At 39.6% G+C, this 20,709-nt stretch overlaps 3 protein-coding genes and 1 non-coding gene across 6 annotated transcripts; 2 read left to right on the forward strand and 2 right to left on the reverse strand.

Moving 5' to 3' along the window:
- Positions 1 to 1,032: 1,032 nt before the first annotated feature.
- LOC113128057 (thrombin-like enzyme gyroxin B2.1) lies at positions 1,033 to 4,548 on the reverse strand. Its single transcript, XM_026303100.1, has 6 exons — positions 4,493 to 4,548; positions 3,747 to 3,927; positions 3,180 to 3,362; positions 2,802 to 2,860; positions 2,293 to 2,447; positions 1,033 to 1,224 (listed from the first exon to the last, which is right to left on the reverse strand). The coding sequence occupies exons 1-6, from the start codon at positions 4,530 to 4,532 to the stop codon at positions 1,033 to 1,035; spliced, it is 810 nt and encodes a 269-aa protein (XP_026158885.1). The 5' UTR covers positions 4,533 to 4,548.
- Positions 4,549 to 7,601: 3,053 nt separating this feature from the next.
- LOC113128059 (somatostatin receptor 3) lies at positions 7,602 to 14,766 on the forward strand. The gene is made up of 3 exons (XM_026303102.1): positions 7,602 to 7,710; positions 12,580 to 13,430; positions 14,059 to 14,766. Exons 2-3 carry the CDS (start codon positions 12,645 to 12,647, stop codon positions 14,764 to 14,766), a joined length of 1,494 nt encoding a protein of 497 aa, XP_026158887.1. The 5' UTR covers positions 7,602 to 7,710; positions 12,580 to 12,644.
- Positions 14,767 to 16,920: 2,154 nt separating this feature from the next.
- Positions 16,921 to 19,729, reverse strand: LOC113128717 (protein CutA homolog). 3 transcript variants are annotated; one of them, XM_026304233.1, is made up of 7 exons: positions 19,645 to 19,729; positions 19,177 to 19,242; positions 18,886 to 19,034; positions 18,618 to 18,677; positions 18,434 to 18,479; positions 17,640 to 17,689; positions 16,921 to 17,460 (listed from the first exon to the last, which is right to left on the reverse strand). In XM_026304233.1, exons 2-7 carry the CDS (start codon positions 19,237 to 19,239, stop codon positions 17,361 to 17,363), a joined length of 468 nt encoding a protein of 155 aa, XP_026160018.1. In that variant the 5' UTR covers positions 19,240 to 19,242; positions 19,645 to 19,729; the 3' UTR covers positions 16,921 to 17,360. The 3 variants fall into 3 exon arrangements, with proteins under 3 accessions (XP_026160018.1, XP_026160019.1, XP_026160020.1); XM_026304234.1 differs by having other exon boundaries at positions 19,649 to 19,690; XM_026304235.1 differs by lacking the exon at positions 19,177 to 19,242 and having other exon boundaries at positions 19,645 to 19,709.
- A 402-nt stretch (positions 19,730 to 20,131) lies between these two features.
- trnag-gcc (transfer RNA glycine (anticodon GCC)) lies at positions 20,132 to 20,202 on the forward strand. The gene has a single exon. It is a non-coding gene; the product is annotated as a tRNA-Gly (tRNA).
- Positions 20,203 to 20,709: the final 507 nt, after the last annotated feature.

Genomic DNA, 20,709 nt, shown 5'->3' on the forward strand with positions numbered 1-20,709 from the left:
GCAGCCGGGATGAGAATAAGCACCTCAAAGTCCGAGGCCATGATTCTCAGTCAGAAATGGCTGCACTGTCCCCTCTGGGTTGGGGGAGAGATCCTGCCTCTTAATAAACTGTTTGACCTGCTCCCATCAAGCAAACGGTACCAGAGCATCAAAAGCAGGACCAGCAGCTGTCAGACTGTTCAGCTGCTGACCTGGGATGTTGGTGTGTATCATCCTCCTCAGTCTACACTCTACAAACCTATTGTTCTTATTTTAGATCCTATTTTTTGTAGATTTTTAGCAGAGAGAAACATAATTTCAATCTGTCTGTACTACTGTTGTATGCATGGCAAAATGACAATAAAGTTTGATTTGATTTGAATTAAGTATTTTGGAGTCTTGTTAACGGCCGGGGGAAGTATAGATGGATCGGTGCGGTTGGTGTACTGTTCTGTGAAGAGGGACCTGAGCCATAAAGCAAAACTTTACCTGTGGGTCTATGTCCTATCTTCACCTGAGCTTTGGATCCTGACCCAAATGAATCAGGTCTCAGATACCAGGGGCTGAAATGAGTTTGTCAGTTGAGGTGGTGTTGATGCATCAGTCTTTGTAAATTGAATGATAAACAACTAAACTAAACTCTGGGTGTTCGTCTCTTGTTCCTCCTTTTTAAATTAAAATGACAACATTTTTTTAAAAAGTCACAGTTTACAGAAGCCCTTGCTCCAGCACAATGAGTGAAAATAAACTACAAAGATTTGCCAAATGTAAATATATTCAATACGTTGCTAGCAAATGTAATCAGAGACAAATTACGTTACAGAGCAAAACGAAATGCAAATGTAGTTTATTTTTATAGGGACAATTTTTAGGAGACAGGGTTGTTTCAAATGTCCAAACAAAAGTTTTTCTGACAGCAGTAACTATATAGAACAACTGGCAGCAGCTTTACTAATAATAATAATAATAACAGCAAACTGAAACAAATGAAGTTAGATTTCCAACAGATTTGTGGATGACTAGATGTTTATTCTGAAAGAGTTTCACAACAGTTTACCCTGAAAAACATGACAGAAAACGTCTTATCCATGAGGGGTCAATAACTTTTCTGATCCACTTTAGATAGTCTCCTCCACAGAGGTCAACAAATCCAGCGGGTGCTTGACATGCATAGTGACTATTTCCCGTGAAAGCGTTGACACCATAGATCCTGTTGTTGAACACCACTCCTCCACCAGAGTCACCCTGTGACAGAGAAATGTCATGTTTAAATCAACATTGTGTCCCATTAATTGTCAGAACTTGTCAGGTTAGTGTCAACTCATGAGACACAAATCCACAGATGGAAACAGTATTTTTATGATGTCAGAAATCACTGATGTACATCATCACAGTTTCCAGGTGAATTTAAGTAAAAATGCTTCCTGAAGGTCAAAAGCCCATTTTTCAGTCTGAATGTGTTGATCGCAACATCCACAATTTACAATATTACCAATTTTGCACATTTATCTTTTAGCAAAGATATACCAGTGGAGCGCCAAAATAAAAGCTCTGTCTGTGGGTGTAATAAAACATCACCACCAAAGATGGTCTGCATCTTCCCTAATGGAGAATATTTGTCATATTCATAATCCCTTGCCAAGCGTATCAGGAGTTACCGTGTGTAAAAGATGCCTCTATTTTTTGTTTATATGTGTTTATCTATTTGTATTTGTCTTTTAATCTGTTTCTGTGAGTCCCTTAGGGCCACCTCATCCTGATTTCTATATGCCTGTCTTCTCTCATTTATGTCATTAGGATACACCTTAAAGGTCTTGGTAGAAATTACATAATCCATACAAAGATTTATATAATCAGTAGCTATTTCAACCTGTTCATTAATATCAACTGTACTAAAAATATACCAATGTAGTAGGCAGGCAAAGTTTATTTTTATGTCTCAGCTGTCTCAATCGACGACAAAAGGCCCGCTCTGCATCCACGCTTGCACATAGTGTGTGCTTTAACGCCCCTCACATTTGTTTTAGGATAGTTCGGGATCATATCCCCTGCTGTAGAACATTCCGCTGAAACAGATTTTCGAAATAATATCAAAAACTCTGTTATATCGGTTTTCATTTACGGCAGTGCTGCCAACAGAGTAGTCTGACTTCAGCCATGGAGCAGCACAGCCGCAGGAAGTCTACTGGTATGGGAGCCCATACGTGTTGTTTGTTATAGTTTTTAGCTTCATTCATTGAAATATTTATTTATATTAAAGTGGTGAAAAGAATAGTTGACAAAAGACATGAGGTTAGAATCAAGACAACTCACAGGAGAAACATCCACCACAGATGTATTGCCACAGAGTAAGTCTTGATAGTTGTAGAAGTAGGTGGAGAGGGGACAAGTTCCGGTCCATCGACGCTGAATAACATTGATATTTGCACAATGGAGATCACGTACCACAGGAGCTACTGTAGTATGGTCTGATGAGAACAGAAAAAAGTCTTTACTACACAGAAGATTTTTACATAAACAAACAAATCCTTAGGCTGGCCAACCAGACCCAGAGGAAGATTTAGTCTGGCTGGCCAGGCTAACAAATCATGTCTGTACTTTACAACTGAAACTGGATTATCTCCTTGTAATTTGAAGAATTTTAAAGAATCAAACATCAAGAATTCATTGATTTGAATGTGCTTTGTTTAAAATATTGTCTGTAGGTTGTCTCAGTTATTTTTAAATTATGGTAAGTTCAGCTTGAAAAGAAAGTATTGGCAGTCAAAACAAGAATTTATAATTCAGATATATTTCTAATCATAAAATAACATTTGTCTCACCTCTTATATTTCCAGGTCCTGTGTTGATGGCAGCATGACCTGCAATCTGGACTGTATTTCTGAAAAATAAAGAAAAAACACAAAAAAAACAGCTTTTATTAAAAAAGAAAAGCTATAAAGGGAAAGATTGGACTTTGCCATAAAACATCTGAAAACATCTGCCTGGTTCTGGAACAAGATTCTTTGGACTGATGAACCCAATATTATTAATTAGAAATTATATTATTAAATAGAAAAGTATAGATAAAGAATTTCAAAATCAGTGTGGTGATGTACAGAGGACAAATACCAAAAAAACTATTCTCCAAATAAACCTGACAGTAATTCAGAAACAAACCAGTGATGACATTACGGTTCATATGTTCTCACTAAACTCACATTGTGGGAAGAGGATTACAGACGGGAAGGGCTACAGGTGGAATACGAACTGGTGCAGGCAGTTTCAGTAGCATCAGGTCATGGAGCCTGTTCTGGTTATCAAAGTAGAACACAGGTCTTCCTGTGAGATGGTGCACACTTCGTCCATTACCTGGATGCACGCCTACAACTGCAAACAGGAGACTACAACAAAGAGGGTAAAATCATTTTAGTGCCTCATTGCAAACCTTTACATTACAAATGCAGAATTGATTTAGTGACACCCTTCTGGTCGTCATAATAATAACAAGTCTGTTCAACACATCTGTAACACAACATGGACGGTAATGTTTTGAGAGTAAATGACATTTTTACCACCAAATGACACATTTCAGTCATTAAATAAAAGGAATTCATTGTAAAATCTCAAATAATGTTACGTTCTTTAACATTGTCAGCATATAATTATCCTGTGGTTCTGTAAACAATACTACAGTTTTCTCATTAACATGTTTACATTTGTTCCTTCTTGACTTCAGGTTAAGCTCATGTTTACACATTTTAAGAAAAAAACTGTGCTTTTCTCACGGTCCCCAGCAGTGAGCTGCAGTCAGGATCCACTGGTCACTGATCAGAGAGCCACCACAGACGAGTGAATCTCCATTAAGATCCTCTGACAGTTTGACATGGTACTGACGTTCGTTATTGTTACATGGCTGACCTCTAACTATTCTTTTCTGCAGATCCACCACGGTGCTCACTGTGACACCTGAAACAGAAAGTTCCCAACATGTTGACTGTGTTGACAGTGGAATAGAAACAAGTTTGTTCATGTTAAATACTCAACAACGACCAGTATGTCTAATGTACAGTGGGGCAAAAAATTATTTAGTGCAATCAGACAATGTGATTTTCTGGATTTTTTTTCTCATTTTGTCTCTCATAGTTGAGGTATACCTATGATGAAAATTACAGGCCTCTCTCATCTTTTTAAGTGGGAGAACTTGCACAATTGGTGGCTGACTAAATGCTTTTATGCCCCACTGTAATTGTCTGTCATTGATCAGATCAGGATTTTACATAAATCAAATAATCAATAATACAAAAAAAACTGTGTATATATCAGCTTTCTGAGAACAATCCAATCTCTCCTTAAAATGACATTTTTAAAGTTTCATTTAACCTGAAATACTAATTAATTTTCCTGATGAAACACAGACACATATACAGGCTCAGAGATCAGTAATAAAATATAAAAATCACATGACCTTAAATCTATTATTTGTTAAAATAAAATCTATATAACAAAATGTAAATAACTGTTGTATACACACCAGCCCACAGCACAAGGAGAAGAAGGATGAGACGAGCCATCACTGTCACTGACCCTCCAGTGACTGAACTACTGTGACGACTTTGTCTTTTTAAGTCTCTTCACAAAGTCACTGATCCACCAATCAGCTCATTAAAGTTTATCACCATAATCCTATTGGCTACACAAACCTACACTTTATGCAAAGTTTAAATGACTTAACAGTCCCTGCCCTTGTCTCCAATAAAGTGATGGCTTGTGGAAAAAGAAGCTTTATCAGCGGTTTCTTACTAATCAGACAAATTACAGTACAAACATGCAGCCAGAGAAAGTTTTAGGTCAAATGATCATGCAAAGGTTAAGAAAACATAGAACACCAGTTTATTTCTTTGTTCACTGCAGATATCCCAGCAAGCCCAGGAAAGAGTTAGAAACCCAACCTGTTTTCTCTAATTAAAATGTCAGTATTTTCTAAAGGTACAACTGTGCAGTTATTTTGAACGCACTCTAGGTTTGGTCTGTCAGTACATCAGACACTTGATGGGGAAAATATGTTAAATACGTTTATACAGTCAGGTTCGTATATAAATATATATAAATATATCTGTACACCACCACGTTGGATTTCAAACAAAACACTTAACATATGAGCAAAGTGGAGAGTTTCAACTTTAATTCAAGGGATTAACAAAAGTGTGGCATTAATGCACTTATTGTTCCAGTATATATGAACTTCATTCTAAATATTTAAAACAAATAACCACAAAGATCAATTTTATTCTATGTTTATGTATTGCGTCTTCCTGTACATGAACCTCATTTGTTCAGGTGTGTGAGTTAGTTGTTTTGATTTTGTCTGAGGGGGGGTCCATTAGCATCAGCCTCTGCAGTTCCCTGTTTTAAACTAACCCATAATTTGTGCACATAAACTGGCTTATCACTAAAACATGACAAGAAAAGGTTTAGGATCAGCTTCAAAGTCAAAACTGCTTACTCTTGCAATTTTTGCAGCATGAGTGAGGACTAGTGGGCCAGAGATGAGGTGACACCGTGAAACCTGCAGGTCGAGCTGGTTCACAAGTCTTTGATTGTAAGATTAATGGATTTATACATATATAAAAAAAATTTAAAAAAATTCCCTTCTCACCCCTATGGGTGGTGTGTGTGTGTTCCTCAATCTCGGGTCCTCTACCAGAGGCCTGGGAGTTTGAGGGTTCTTCGCAGTATCTTAGCTGTTCCTAGCACTGCGCTCTTCTGGACTGAGATCTCTGATGTTGTTCCTGGGATCTGTTGGAGCCACTCTCCCAGTTTGGGGGTCACAGCCCCGAGGGTGCCGATTACCACGGGGACCACTGTTGCCTTCACCTTCCACATCTTTTCTAGCTCTTCTTTAAGCCCTTGGTATTTCTCCAGCTTCTCATGTTCCTTCTTCCTGATGTTGCTGTCACTTGGGACTGCTACATCTACCACTACGGCTTTCTTCTGTTGTTTGTCCACCACTACTATGTCCGGTTGGTTAGCCATCACCTGTTTGTCGGTCTGTATCTGGAAGTCCCACAGGATCTTAGCTCGGTCATTCTCCCTCACCTTTGGAGGTGTGTCCCATTTTGACCTTTGACCTCCAGCCCATACTCAACACAGATGTTCCTGTACACTATGCCGGCCACTTGGTTATGGCATTCCATGTATGCCCTGCCTGCTAGCATCTTACAACCTGCTGTTATGTGCTGGATTGTCTCAGGGGCATCTTTGCACAGCCTGCACCTGGGGTCCTGCCTGGTGCGGTAGACCCCGGCCTCTGTCGATCTTGTGCTCAGGGCCTGTTCTTGTGCCGCTACGATCAGTGTCTCTGTGCTGTCTTTCAGTCCAGCTTTTTCCAGCCGTTTTATATATATATATATATATATATATATGTTTGTGAAGTGTATGTTCCATTCAACTCTGAAAACATATTAATACACATGTAGTTTACATTGTGCATGTGCACTGTGCAGTTCAGTGTGTGCATAGAGAGCAGGGCAGAGCAGATTAACGTAGAGATGAATGCACTCAGTTAAACTTCTACAGCTTCGGTTTACATTGACACCTGAGCTCATTTGCATTTACAAGACAATGAGAGAAGGTCACTATTAAAATGACATTGACTTTTTTCAAGATGGCACCGCGGACAGCTGCCTTGGTCTGGAGCTCTCCAGTTGTTTTGTTATTTTTGTTAGTTTGTCCTGCATTTTGATTTTGTTTCTCTAACTTATTACTGTTTAATCCTTTGTAGCATTTGTATTTATGTCTGTTTGCACTGGAGCACCCCCCCCCGTACCTAAACAAATTCCTTGTGTAAAATTCCTTGGCAATAAAGCTCATTATGATTCTGATTCTGATTGAAACATAAGAGTTTCTGGGAGAGAGTGAATGGAATAGGGGGTTAGGGAGTGTGGGTGGGGTCTAACGGGGAATGATGACAGGCAAGTGTTGATAATCTTTCCTTTAGAAAAAATTGCACATAACATTTTACATTCTTAATAATATGATCCACCACTGTAAATGTAAGTTCACACAAAAAAAACTAAAACTAAAACTTCATATGTAGTTCACGAGTCAATATTGACTTAATCCCACCTATAACAAAGCTATACTAAGTTGAAAATATCTAAATGCTGCTGAATCCTCAGAGACCACCACTTCAGCTCACACCAACCTCAGACCTTTGTGCTGGCTTCCGGTGTGTCAAAGATTTGACCTCAAAATATTATAGTTGGTTTGAAAATCACTGTATGGTTTATAACACATTTCTGATCTGCTGCTCTGCTGTTAGCGTTTTTAGTTCACTGTGTTAACATGATAAATATGTGTTCACAAAGAAAGATACTGCACACTATATATTTTATTTAAAGCTTAGCGGGATTAATCACTACTCGTGTCAGATTTTAGGCTTTGTGGCTCTACATTTACGTTTAAAGGTGGAAAGTGAAGTTTTCAGTAGATGCATCAACATCTGAGTCTGTCTTTGAGGCAGATCTCACATCATATGGGTAAAGGGACAGAACTGCGAAGGCTCATTTATGGCCCAACAAACAAACAGATAACATCATTAACATGAGAACTGCGCCCACCCATGGGTGCGCAGAGGGGCTGGGAGCAGAGCGCAGACGGAGCTTTGACGCGAAATTTCACAGGTGACAGTCAGTTTAAGCTTTGATGAAGAACTAACACAGACTGTATTTGGAAGGATTGTGGTTACTGGTAAGTCTCAAATAAACTGTTTTATTTCATTTTTGTTTCCCGTAGGTTTCCACTGTCCTTTTGTGGGGGGAAAGTATTTTGAATGATGTCCGGTGATAAAAAATTAAAAAAAAAACAATTCGCGGGTCTATTTTGGTTAAATGTTCTCAGCAATCGCATCAGTAACGTATCCCAGTCAAATATTCTCGTTTCTTTTTCCTATCATCACATACGAGCTCAGATATGACTCTGAACTGCAGCTGTAAAAGGCGACAGTCCTTTACGCACCGTGGATTCTTGTTTGCTCTCTTCGTATCGCTTGGTGATACATTATCTGCCTCCTTTATTGTTGTACTCACTAGAACTGTACGCGTTGTTGGTATAGGTAAATATATGGAAATGTCTAACAGCGGCCAGGATCTGTGTGTTAACTGACATTTTGAAATAAAAGTTCATCGAGAGATTAATCCTGATTTCAGTACAATTTGATCTAAGGGCCAATTCAAATGTCTATTTGCCGTCTCGCGGTGAGACTTTGCAGTCCTCGTCCACAGTGAACCTGTTAGGAGAGTCTGTCTCCAGGTTCCTTTGTCTTTGGCACCTGTAGGCAAACCCAGTGACACAAACAGCATCAGTCTCCCTTTACTGATCTGTGTCATGTTGCTATTTGAGAAATGGACAATCACAATAAGCTGCCACTGCAACACAGAGGAGAAAGGAGAGGACACAAGACGTTAGAGTGAAGGAGCAACCAGACTCATCAGTGAAAGCTGAGATGAGGAGGGAAAAACCAGGAGAGATGAAAAAGGGGGAACTAGAGTCAGAGAGGAGACAAGACCGAGGAAGAAAGCAGATGTGATATGAGGTGTAACGAGAGAAAAATAAAGTGAGATGAGAGAAGGGAGCATAAACTGAAATTCTGTAAATAATTATTGTAAAACTTTCTTTGCCTCCACAAATAAGAAACACACAAATCGTATATCCAGAATCTGTTTTTTCTTTTTATTGTTTTTGTTTGCACCTGTTATTCAAAACACTGAATAGGAATCAATCACAAACAAAATCAATTCAGCTTCTCTCCCTCTCTTTGTATCTGTCTGAGGACACAGAGGAGCTTTTCATTTAACCACTGAACACCCACTGTAGCAATTAAAGCTTTTTCTGGCCAATTTGGCCTGTGATTACCTGCATTTGTGTGGACTATATGTGCAGTGCACACTGTGTGGGAAGAAAAGTTAATTGTTGGTGATATTGTGTTTGGAAGGACTGTGGTACTGTATGTCAACAAAGCATAAATACTCTGATAGTGTATCCAAACACCTTTGACTTTCCCATTTTGTATTCCCTGTGGATGCTGCAAAGTTTTCAACTGTGTTTTACTCCTCCGACCCTTCCCTCAGGGCAGACTGACTTATTTGAATGTGCATTAGCACACCTGTATGCTTATCTTCATATTCATTTCATATTCTGTACATCCCAGTCTGCTAAAATTCATATTGCCTCTCAGTGCAACAATAAATGCAGACACAGCATTTTAGTACATTATGATGCAGGGTGGATTAGTGGTTAGCACTGCTGCCTCACAGCAAGAAGGTTCCTGGTTTGAAACCCATCAGGGGCCTTTCTGTGTGGAGTTTGCATGTTCTCCCTGTGACTGTGTGGGTTTTCTCCAGGTACTCTGGTTTCCTCCCACAGTCCAAAAACATGTATGTCAGGTTGATTGGTGACTCTAAATTGCCCATAGGAGTGAGTGTGAGTGTGTGAGGTTGTTTGTCTCTATGTGGCCCTGTGATGGACTGGGGACCTGTCCAGGGTGGACCCCTGCCTTTCACCCAAAGAGAGCTGGGATAGGCTCCAGCAGATCCCTGGGACCCTGGTTAGGACTAAGGGGGTACAGATGATGGATGGATGATGCAGAGTGTGTTTCAGGCTCCAGTGTGTGAATGCTGATACAGTATGTGTGGGTGTGGTACATCAGGTGTATGTGTCTCTGGGGTCAGTGGGAGAAATTGATACTGAAAAAAGTCGTCTAAGCTTTTAAGCTATTAATGCCAAATAAACTAAATTAAAAATGAGTTCTACAAAATATTTGCTAAGATACATTCTCCATGTGAAAGAGTCTCTAAATGGAAAGAGTATAAAACAGAGTGGAAATGGACCATGTGGTCTCGTTGTTACATCAGGAGGTTCTAGGCTCAGAAACAGTTATGAGAGATCTTCACCACCAGCATCCATCATGTATAAACTGGCCTTTTCCAAGCACAAGCACTGTCAAGATAATGGTAGTGACTGCATTCAGAGCATTCATCATTCACATCCATCACTTGAAATGATGTTTGTGTACGTGTTTGCCATCTCTGAGTGAGTGCTCTTTAATTTGGATGAGGGTTAATCGCTACTCGAAACGTGACATGTTAAAGCTGATTGGATGAACTGTTGCTCAGCACAGACACTGACTGCAAATGTGTCTGTTCTGTAAAATTACAGTAGTAGCAGGGGGGGAAAAGGTTAAAGGAGCAACCCACTAAAAACGATTTAGGCAGCAAAAACTGAAGCCCTGCGGGCTTTAAAGCAAACTCTCAATCATTTAACGCTGGCTCCCAAACAAAGAACAAACTGAGTATTTGGTACATAACGAACATAAGAATCAATGGTGGTGAAATGAAATTGCAGGAGATGTCACCTTGGCCATGGTGTCAATCAATCAATCAATAAATACAATCAATCAATACAAACACAGTTACTCTTTGCCAAGGCACCTATTGTCTTTTTTTAAGAGACATTTACAGCTTAGAGCACTTTAGTGGTTTTCCTTTCTGACCTGGGCTGTTAGTTTTTAAAACAATTAACACTAACAAATATAAAGAAAATGTGATTTACACATATAGATAACACACATAAAGTGATTTAGAGTTTGTTGCCATCCAAATCAACATGTAGAATTCACATTCCTTTTTTAGCTTTTTGGTCTTTACCAACTCCTGAGAAATATCTGGCTCTTTAGCTGATAAAAGCTCTATTTCATACGCTAATGTCGTCTGCTGGGCAGGTAGTTTACACTGGAGTTTTCATTGGTTCTCACTGAAAACAGCTGCCTGCTACAGCTACGAATGAATTAATGTTATATGGTTTGTAGCAGATCTCCAGGTCACAGAGGAGAGTGGATATGGAAATTAACATTAATTGCAAGGTAGAGACCGACTGTCTCTCAAAAATTCGCTCAAAAGTTCTAATTATTTTCAGCTTGAACAGCAACATGAAAAGAAATGCAATTTAACCAGCCCTGACCCTTAACCACAGGAGCCGCACTCAGCAGATGCATAATTTGCATACACACATGCACGTACGTACATTTCACGCAGCTGTCCACTCACACACAGTGGCCATACAATGCTTCTTGCCTTTGTGTCTAAATGTAATTTGGATTCTTGGTTATCTCAGTCCTTCGATCCAAACAGGCCTTTTTAGGGCTTGTTTTGGCTCTCTGTTGCCATAGCAACATCTCCTAGGAAGTTGTTCTTAGGGCCGGCCATACAATGGCAGACAAATAAAGGTGATGGCTTTTGGGAAGAAATATTGTCTGTCTGTTTTATTGTGCGTGTTGGAGATTAGGATTGGAGGGTGCTGGTAGGAGGGAGGGGCATGTAAAGAAGTGTGGGTGGTTAAAGGAGCCTGCCGATGTGCAGATGAGATTTTTTTTTATTCAGAAGGACATTTAGTGACTATACAATACAATTTTTGGGAATATCAGAGAAAATTCAGTCACCTTTTTAAGCTGTTTTTTTTTTCAGCTTGATTGTATTGTAGTGGATTGTGGTGTGTTTCAACATTACAAATGACCTTATCTATCTACTTATGTGGATATTTACGTGGATTTATTCATTTGCATATTTTCAGCAGGTAGTGACTCAGGTCTTCTCACATCAGCACAGCATTCACTATTTTCTGGAATTTACATTTAGTAAATAAAACCTTGGTTCTTACATTCAACCTAGAAAATAAAAAAAATGCATTTAGTGGCTTCTTATCTACAGGAGGAAGATTCATGTGCACCATATTTTAGTGTGTGTCTAAACAGGGAAAATAACTCAGTGAGGTGATGAGGGGATTTTTTTTTTTTTTTTTTTTTAAGAAACAACCCAAATGGAAAACAAAATTAAAATGAAAAGCCTCTCCAAAATATCGGTTGTTTACCTGCACAAATTGTACAATATTTGTTAATGTCTGCAGTATTTCTGACACAATTATTTCTGACTGTGTCCTGCAGCGCTGTAAATAATTCAATCTTCCATTTTCCTCTTATCTTTCCATCACCCTCACTTCTGCATTAATGCCATTAAGCCAAGGTTGTAGAGGACATGTTATTCTTTTCTCCATAAGTCAATACATTTTGTTTCTAACAGAGAACCAATTATTAGCCATCACTGTGAGGGAGGAGGGTGTGCCTGTGTGCTGCGTGGTGGTTATTAAGAAACCAGGGTGGCTTCATAAACAAGTCCTGTACTAAATAAACAGTGTTTTTCTTCCGGTACAGGCTTGTTTTTGTTGTGACGGAAGGTGAGTTATTGAGTTGATTAGTAGTTTAGTATTCTACAAGTGACAAGAATGAGATTGGACCAAACTATTTAAACTTTTGACTGTTGCCCACATCATCACCACCATCAGGAGCAGCCATTTTGACTGCACACATGCTACTTTGGCATTTTTGTCAGTCAAATTTCTTTTCTGGATTTTGGCATTAGATTCTTTCTCCTTTTCCTGGTCTCATCTAATGCTGGGCAATAAAGCAAATATTTGTATTTCCCAAATTTTAATGCTACAACAAATACAGAGTGCTTTAGATTTTCTTGGTTAATGTGCTACAGTAATTAACTTTGCTTTGGTTCGTAGGGCTGCTGACCTGTCACTGATGGGATCTTACAGATTTCTGTTGCTTCATATTCCTTAACACCTCCATGGAGATCATCAAGGCCACCCGGGTTTCCTTGCTGCCTCAGGAAGCCTCTGCAACTATCTGGAACAACAACTTTGGTCCCTCTCACAACCATTTCCTGCTCCTCTCCACCCAATCTGAACCACTTCTTGGGGTCACACCGAACCATGGTTTATTCCTCTCTAACAGCACCTGTCAGAACTGCACCAAACCTGAACCTGGATCACTCCCTGGTTTGGCTGGAATATTCATTCCTCTTATCTATGGGATAGTTTGTGTTGTCGGCCTAATAGGAAACACTCTAGTCATCCATGTTATCGTCAACTACACCAAGAACGAGTCAGTCACCAATATCTACATCCTTAACCTAGCTATTGCAGATGAGCTGTTCATGCTGGGTCTGCCCTTCCTGGCGGTGCAGAATGCGCTGCTCTCATGGCCCTTTGGTTCTCTAATGTGCCGTGTTGTCATGACAGTAGATGCCATCAACCAGTTTACTAGCATCTTCTGCCTGACTGTGATGTCAGTGGACCGTTACATGGCCGTAGTGCACCCCATCCGGTCCTCCTGGTGGCGGCGTCCCCATGTGGCCAAGGCCATCAGTGCCACAGTCTGGGCAGGGTCTTTCGTGGTGGTACTGCCAGTGGTGGTGTTTGCAGATGTGCTTAAGGATGATGGGAACTGCAGCATAGTGTGGCCTGAGCCAGCAGGAGTATGGAAGACATCCTTCATCGTGTACACGTGCACCATGGGCTTCTTCTGCCCTCTGCTGGTCATCTGTTTGTGCTACCTGCTGATCATCATCAAGGTACAAGCATCGACAGCAACACAGACATGTTTTATTGCTATAGAGTTGTGACGTGGGAAGAGATGTCAGTTACAGAAATGATTTTCTGTATTCTGCATTCGCATTTCAGTGTTTCCTTTCAGTGATATCCTTCAGGTCATTTCACATAGAAACATGGGACTCTCCTGCATGACGTATTTATGTTGACCTGATCTGACAAATCAGGTCCTGTCAGTCATTTTGGCCTGACAGGACCTGATGCAGCGGTGCAGGCCTCTAATGCATTATCAGCTTTTATGATGGACTGTACGAAGCACATTAGTATCTTTTATAATTGGACTGTTCTCTGTTGATGACGATGTAGTTCCAGGAAGAATGTTGTCCTCTCCACGTAATCCACAGATCATGAAATGTATCATTAAATTCCAGGTTTTTTAGGGGGTCAGGTCACAAATACGTCAATGTGTTTCAGTACAAATTATTTCTTTCAGTTCATATTCACATTTGTAGTGGCAACAAAAATTCAGATGCTCCAAACATCGGCAGACAAAATGGCAGAATAAAACTTTGAGATTTTTTTTTGAGGTGTGCTGACTAGAAAAGTATGTGTGATGAAACAGATAAAAGCTCATTATCTTCTCCTTCAAAGGTGCGAAGTGTTGGGAAACGGGCACAGGCCACATCCTCCCGGCGCAGGAAGTCAGAGCGTAAAATCACCAGGATGGTGGTTGTAGTGGTGGCTGTATTTGTCTTCTGCTGGCTACCATTCTATATTTTAAACATCGTCAACCTCTTGGTGGTCCTGCCTGGGGACTTCAGGGGGCTGTACTTCTTCGTTGTTGTGCTGTCATATGCAAACAGCTGTGCCAACCCCATACTGTATGGATTTCTGTCTGACAACTTCAAGAGAGGCTTCAGGAAAGCCCTATGCCGTGCTTCACGCAGGGTGAAGTGCAACGACAGGGCTGGCACTGAGGTACCGCGGCCCACAGAGGAGTGGGGTGGCATTGGATACCAAACTCAAAAAAGTGAAGGCGTCAGCAATGTTTATAGGAATGAAAACGCAGAAGAGAAGGAAATTAACACGGCACAAGGGTCCATACAGATGAGTGACATATGCAAAATGTCACAAAATGGAAACCACAGTTCAGTAAGAGAGTGCTCCAGGGCACAGGCCATGCAAAGGGGTACACCTGAAGCAGAGCACTCTGCACAGGGGACCAAACACGGAGATCTGACTGGAAAAGCACCAGGCCTTGATCCAGCTGAGGCAGTGTCCTCAAAGCCCAGCAACAGCAGGCCACAACGTGAAGAATTTCTGGACAAAATCTCGGTGCTTGAAATCAGCTATTTGTAAGACAGAGAAACATGTTTTCTGTGAATTGTAGCACATCATTTAAATTCTTTCTCAGAAATATCTGAATTGGATGTTAATCTTACAAAAAAGTGTGGATTACAGATTACAGGCTGAGTATCATGTGGACTGTTTGACAACACAGTTTTTCAAGTTGGAGTCTTTATATTTTTAGTTTTTCTTTGATGTAACACCAGTTTGCATGTAATAGTCTGCCAATTACAATTACAATGGTTTTTGGAATTGTGTGAGCATGTGAAAATAATTATGTAAAATTATGTAATTTTGATAAAACATAAAATCAGCATATTGGATTTAGGACGACCTGAAAGGTAGGAAAAACAAATTTAAATGTCTAAAAGAAAAAAATGGTCATAAGTATAACACAGTATAGTACGCAGTTCTGTGCAGAAACACATTTTAAAGCAGCTGATTCTTGACATTTATTTATTTTTGTCTTCTTAGTCCTTGAGTTGAGAGTGAGACTATTTGACTGTTAAGATATTTTAACTGATAAAATCCCAAATTTTACTCCCAGATAGTGATCAGTGATTCATTTGTCCTGTATATTTGGCTTGGGGGGCGGGGCTTCAGTGACTTTGGTAATGTTGGTGATCTGCTTCATCCAGATCAATATTTGGTTTCCTGATTTTGAAAACTGCCAGTATTTTAAACTGGACAGGAACATTTTCTACTGAAATGGCTAATACTCTTTATTAATTGTAACAAAACTAACGACCCACTGTAAATAGAAAATTGTCAGCTATTATAATTTGCTTTGGCTACATCTCACAGACAGGGTTAGCATGTTTGTGTAGCATCACCCATTTCTACTAATGAACCGATTCCTCACCCAACACCTCATTTCAAAAACAAAGGAAATATTTAGAACAACATGCTTAGAAACCAACTTAACACTGAGACACTTTTGGCTGTTACATACAGTAGATTGTTTTAACATTCAAGATCACAGAATAAAGATAATTAAAGATATTTCATGAAGGAGTCTGTGCTCATTGTTCAGTTACAAACTGTAATGATTATGATGGTTAAAACAGTAGGGGTGTGTGTATTGTAGTGTGTTGTGAAGTCTATATTTGTGTCTCATGTTCAGGGTTTCTGTGTATATCTTATTCCAGGTTCCTAGATTTACACCAAATCTTAAAACAACAGGCCAATGTGTCACATCATTGCTTTGTTTTCTGTTTATTGCCTGTGATCATAAAACTAGTGTTTGCATTAAGATGTTGTATTAGCCATGTTGTGAGAATTTTGGTGAGGTACTAAAGCTAATCTTAGTCTAATGTCATTAAAAGTAAGTTAAATAAATGTTTACAGATGATATTGGTACGTAAATGTTGTCCTTTAGTAAAACCTGGTCTTGCCATCGTGTCACCTGAACATGTATCAGTCTGGAAAAGGTTACAAAGCCATTACAAAGCCAAAGCTAAAAAAAACCAAACAAACAAACAAACTTAAGGTTTTGGAGTGGCCTAGTCAAAGTCTGGACTTAAATCCAATTGAAATCCTGTGGCATGACCTCAAACAGGCCGAAAACCCTTTGATATGGGTGGATGAAAACAAGTTAGCACAAATGCTTGATTGCATTTGTTGCTGTTAAGGATGGCACAACCAATTCTTAGGTTTAGGGGGCAATCACTTTTAGCATGGGTCCAGACAGGTTTGGACATTTTTTTCCCCTTAATAAATGAAATAATCATTTAAAAACTGCATTTTGCATTTACTTGAATTATCTTTGTGTAATATTAAGATTTGTTTGATGTAGAAAATATGCACAAAAAAAAAATCAGGAAGAGGCAAATACTTTTTCACAGCACTATATTTGTCATCCTAGAGGAGACCACTCCAGTCAGGATAGTAATGTTTCAAAAACAGGATAAAGGTGATCACACTGAACAATTTTGTATTGATTTTCAGTGATTCTTCCCTCTATGGACTCAAATAAAACCAAATTGTGCAAGTAAAATGTCCCCCACAGGATGACAGAGCCACCAGATGCCTTCACTCTAGGCGTCAAGCATTCAGTTTTTTCTTTTAATTTGTCACCCATCTGTATGTACACGGCATGTAGCTGTTTAATAGTTGTTGCCATGGCCGGTTACGTGTACATTGTTCTCCAAGAAAGACTAAAAGCAATGAAAAATAATGCTTCAGTTTATTACTAAAGAAACCAGATCGCTAAACAATGTCTGTTCAAGTAAACTATTTTAGAGGAAGGTTCAAGTAAGACAAAACCACAGCAGTTTTCTCTGCGCTGGAATAATTTTAAAAATATGCAACCAAGACTGCCCTCTAGTGGCAAAACAGTCAAAGAAAAACTAATTCGTTTACAGGCATCAAATAATTGCCGGAGGAAAGCAAGTAATATTTTAGAAAATACAAGATTTATTCTTTTAAAACACCCAATGTATTACTTTAACAAAACCAACTGATCGGCCATTTGTATCTCCTTGGTCTTATGCAGTTACCAGTGGCAACATTACAGATTTTAGTGGCAGTGTACAGTGTACTTGGACACATAATTTCATTTTAACTTTTACATCCAATCATTCGTCCACTTAGCTATCAGGCCACCCTTATTCAGGTACGACTTCTCCTATCCACTTGAGGTAAGGAGGGTTGCCCTGGTCAATAGGCAGGCTGATGACCTCGGCCACCTCATAAGGATGGTTAGAGCTGAAGAGGACAATGAGCAATTAACTGAGTACACAGACAAGCACACGGTATGTATGAACAGCAGTAATTAAAGCCATGCTCTTGAGCAGTGTGATTCATGGCAGGAAATAAAGCAGTGCTCCTGCGAGTGTGGGGCCGAAGCAGGATGTTTCCGCCAGCGAGTATAAAAACAAACTTACCGAACATATTCTGCAAGAGCAGGCACCTTGGAACTTCTTGTTTTAATCATCTAAACATGGAGGAAGACATTGGCTCAGCTCAACCGACTCCATCACACAAACAGATGAGTCACAGTTTCCTCCCTCTCAGTTTGAAAGCCTCAGTTTTTGAAATGTGTCTCTGCCCTCTAATCATGTTTGCAAGAAATGCAGGACCTCAAAGAACACAAGCTAATATGGTTCAAAATATATCGTAACACGCCTGTACATTTAAGGCGCCATGATCACCCATCTCGATTCTTGAATAACTTTTTATACAATATATTAACAGAAAAATGTTGTTAAAATCCAATAATCTCAAAGATTATAGCTTTTCTAGTCCTTTTTGTTTCTAGGTTTAGTTTGTTGGTGAAAAGATAAAAACATTAATTCTGTGTTTTTGATCTTTGATTATTTTGTGGTGTTTTTAATCACTTCTAAAACTTTTTAGGTCAAATTTAAGTAAATAAAATTTACAAATCTTAAAATCACAATTTTTGGTTCAACATTTTTTTCCATATGGTTCCTGGTAACTGTCACTGTCAATAATCAGTTTTATATTAATAACAGTATTTGAAATGTGCAAGTTGTAGCAGTAATTCTGTCTGTAGCACTTAGTCCTATAATGTCATACATGTAATACACAACATAGCAATGGTTACAGGCACAGCTGTAAAAAAAAAAACTGTTTTTGAAATAATAATAGCAGTAATTTACCCTGAGGTGCAGAAATAGGATTAAACTGGATGTAAAGTGAAATTTTACACAGCACTCACCAGCAACACTTCATTATCCTCCTCAATCTTCCCCTGCCATTCATATCTGAAGAAACAAGACAAATTAAGTTTACTATTTACTAAAATAGTTAGCTTTCCAATCAAAATCATTTATTTCAAATGCTGCTTGAGGGAAACCATCCATTCATATGCTTTCTGCAAGCAAAAACACCACCAAACTTACACAGATTTAATTGCTGGGATAATGTTGACGCAGGCAGCTAGCTTCCTTTCCACAATACCCCTGTGAAATAAAAGAAAAGAATGAATACAACACAAAAAAGCTGAATCTAATGACAGAAAATAAAATCTACACGTGTCCTGTAAGATGATGAAGCATATGACATAAAACCGACTCCCAATCACATGGGACATGCCATTTTCTTTGTGGGCAGCCAGCAGCAGAGAGAAGAGACATCAGGAATAGATGTAGATGTTTTGGACTGTATCACCTGGCCAGGTCTTTAGCCACTGTGTCATTAGGACAGGTGACAAAAGCGGCAGAGTGTGTGCCTGACATGTACGTCTCAGATGCCATGGAAAACGCCCTCAGACCAACTGTCCTCAGCAGCTGGAACATAAACACACTCAGGAGCACTGTCTGAGAGGAGAGGAGGAAGGAGAGGGTGAAAGCAAGTCAACAGCAGGATGTGGAGAAAAACACACATGAGCAACAACATAAATTATCCCACATGAAATGATAGTGGTGGGTTAGAGGCGTCCACATGCTCTGCAACACTCACCACAACCAAAGCCTTTAAGGATCCACCTTTCAGCGTCTCTGCACCGGGCAGGCCAATGCGCATTGCCTGAGCAGGTCAACAAGATAATGATTACGCTGCCGCACACTTTTACCGACTGTTTTCACACCTACACCTGGAATAGTTTAACTTTCTCCAATAGCGGAAAACAGTCGGTAAACATTTAGAACAAGACTATGATGTAAAACTCACGATGTGTTGCAGTTTTTAAAAGCTTAACGTTTTATTTCATATCTCATTTCGACACAGATGTGTCGTTGACAGCTTGAAGATGTGGCGTGTTTCATTTTTATTAACTTAGTTAGCATGTGAGAGCGTTAGCGGGAACTTCAGCTGTTGTTAGTCGGATGCAAAAGCGCCGAGGACTCAATGAAAAGGCGACTCTGCAGGACACAAAGGCAGAAAACGTCCGAGACTATAATTAACACAAACAGGAAGGATGAAACTCACCTACTGACAAATGTGGGTCTGGCTCTGCCTAGCATGCAGCACAAACAGCCGTAAAGTGTTACGGCGGCATGTTTGCAAAGTTGTCGTAAACCAGTTTCTGCTTACTAAAGAAAAGTAAGAGAGAGAGTTCGAGTCCCAGCGTCTGCGGTGTGTTATTTTCTGTACGTATAAACCACAACGTGCAAATGTGTTTTTGTATACGAGCCTTATGATGTTTTTTTTTCATTTAAACACTGGAACTTACTATGTTTTGCTCCGATTTTATGCAAAACACTGTCGCGCTGTGCAATAAGCTTTAACACTGGGCATTAGAATAAAGTGCCAGTAACTTTCCTTTCTAAATTAATTTCTTATAATAAACAGGAGAAACCTAAAACAAGGCAAAACGTTCTTTTCTAGGTCAGTCGGTTGGACGTCTGACACTGACACGTCGACTGTAATATTATGAAAAATCTATAGGAGACCATGAAGCTGTGTCAGTATGCTTGCATTGGTGGTTCAGTGGTAGAATTCTCGCCTGCCACGCGGGAGGCCCGGGTTCGATTCCCGGCCAATGCAATACTCACTTTTCTTTTTCACATGTAATCCTGCATACAGAGTAAGTGATACCTGACAGAGAATCCAGACACAGAATCATTAGGAAAATATTTGAAAATCCCTATAAACCACAGCTTATCATTTTGGCCTTTAGTGTAATGACAGTGTCACACAGGACTCAGAGCAGTATAAAACAGATAGAAAGGACAATGTATGCAGACTATCTCATGCATCTGATGTGTACACGTAGCCTGCTGCTCTATCACATGCAAACCTTTAGAATAATTGAACATGCAATGGCAGTGGACAACCAAATGATGGCAGCTTTTGTACACCAGTCAAGACAACATGCTTTATGATCAACTCTGGCAGTTTTAACACACACACACACACAATAAATTAATTCATGTCAAAAGGATACCAGCAGTGATTGTCCATGTCCACACAAATGATCTGTGTGTGTGATATTGCTGTGTACAAGATAAAAAGTCGCTTTGTTTGCCCTCATCCTTGATGAAAGAATGAGAC

This window comes from Mastacembelus armatus, chromosome 1 (assembly GCF_900324485.2).
Source record: "Mastacembelus armatus chromosome 1, fMasArm1.2, whole genome shotgun sequence".
Classification (NCBI taxonomy): Eukaryota; Metazoa; Chordata; class Actinopteri; order Synbranchiformes; family Mastacembelidae; genus Mastacembelus; species Mastacembelus armatus.

Coding starts and splice junctions, on each gene's coding strand:
- LOC113128057 (XM_026303100.1), bottom strand. CDS start 4,532: ATGGCTCGTCTCATCCTTCTTCTCCTTGTGCTGTGGGCTG. Junction 2,861..3,179: donor TGTAATCCTCTTCCCACAAT/GTGAGTTTAGTG, acceptor TTTATTTTTCAG/AAATACAGTCCAGATTGCAG. Junction 1,225..2,292: donor CTGTGGTGGATGTTTCTCCT/GTGAGTTGTCTT, acceptor TCTCTGTCACAG/GGTGACTCTGGTGGAGGAGT.
- LOC113128059 (XM_026303102.1), top strand. CDS start 12,645: ATGGAGATCATCAAGGCCACCCGGGTTTCCTTGCTGCCTCAGGAAGCC. Junction 13,431..14,058: donor ACCTGCTGATCATCATCAAG/GTACAAGCATCG, acceptor TCTCCTTCAAAG/GTGCGAAGTGTTGGGAAACG.
- LOC113128717 (XM_026304233.1), bottom strand. CDS start 19,239: ATGCGCATTGGCCTGCCCGGTGCAGAGACGCTGAAAGGTGGATCCTTA. Junction 18,678..18,885: donor GTGGCTAAAGACCTGGCCAG/GTGATACAGTCC, acceptor TTTATTTCACAG/GGGTATTGTGGAAAGGAAGC. Junction 17,690..18,433: donor AGGATAATGAAGTGTTGCTG/GTGAGTGCTGTG, acceptor CTCCATGTTTAG/ATGATTAAAACAAGAAGTTC.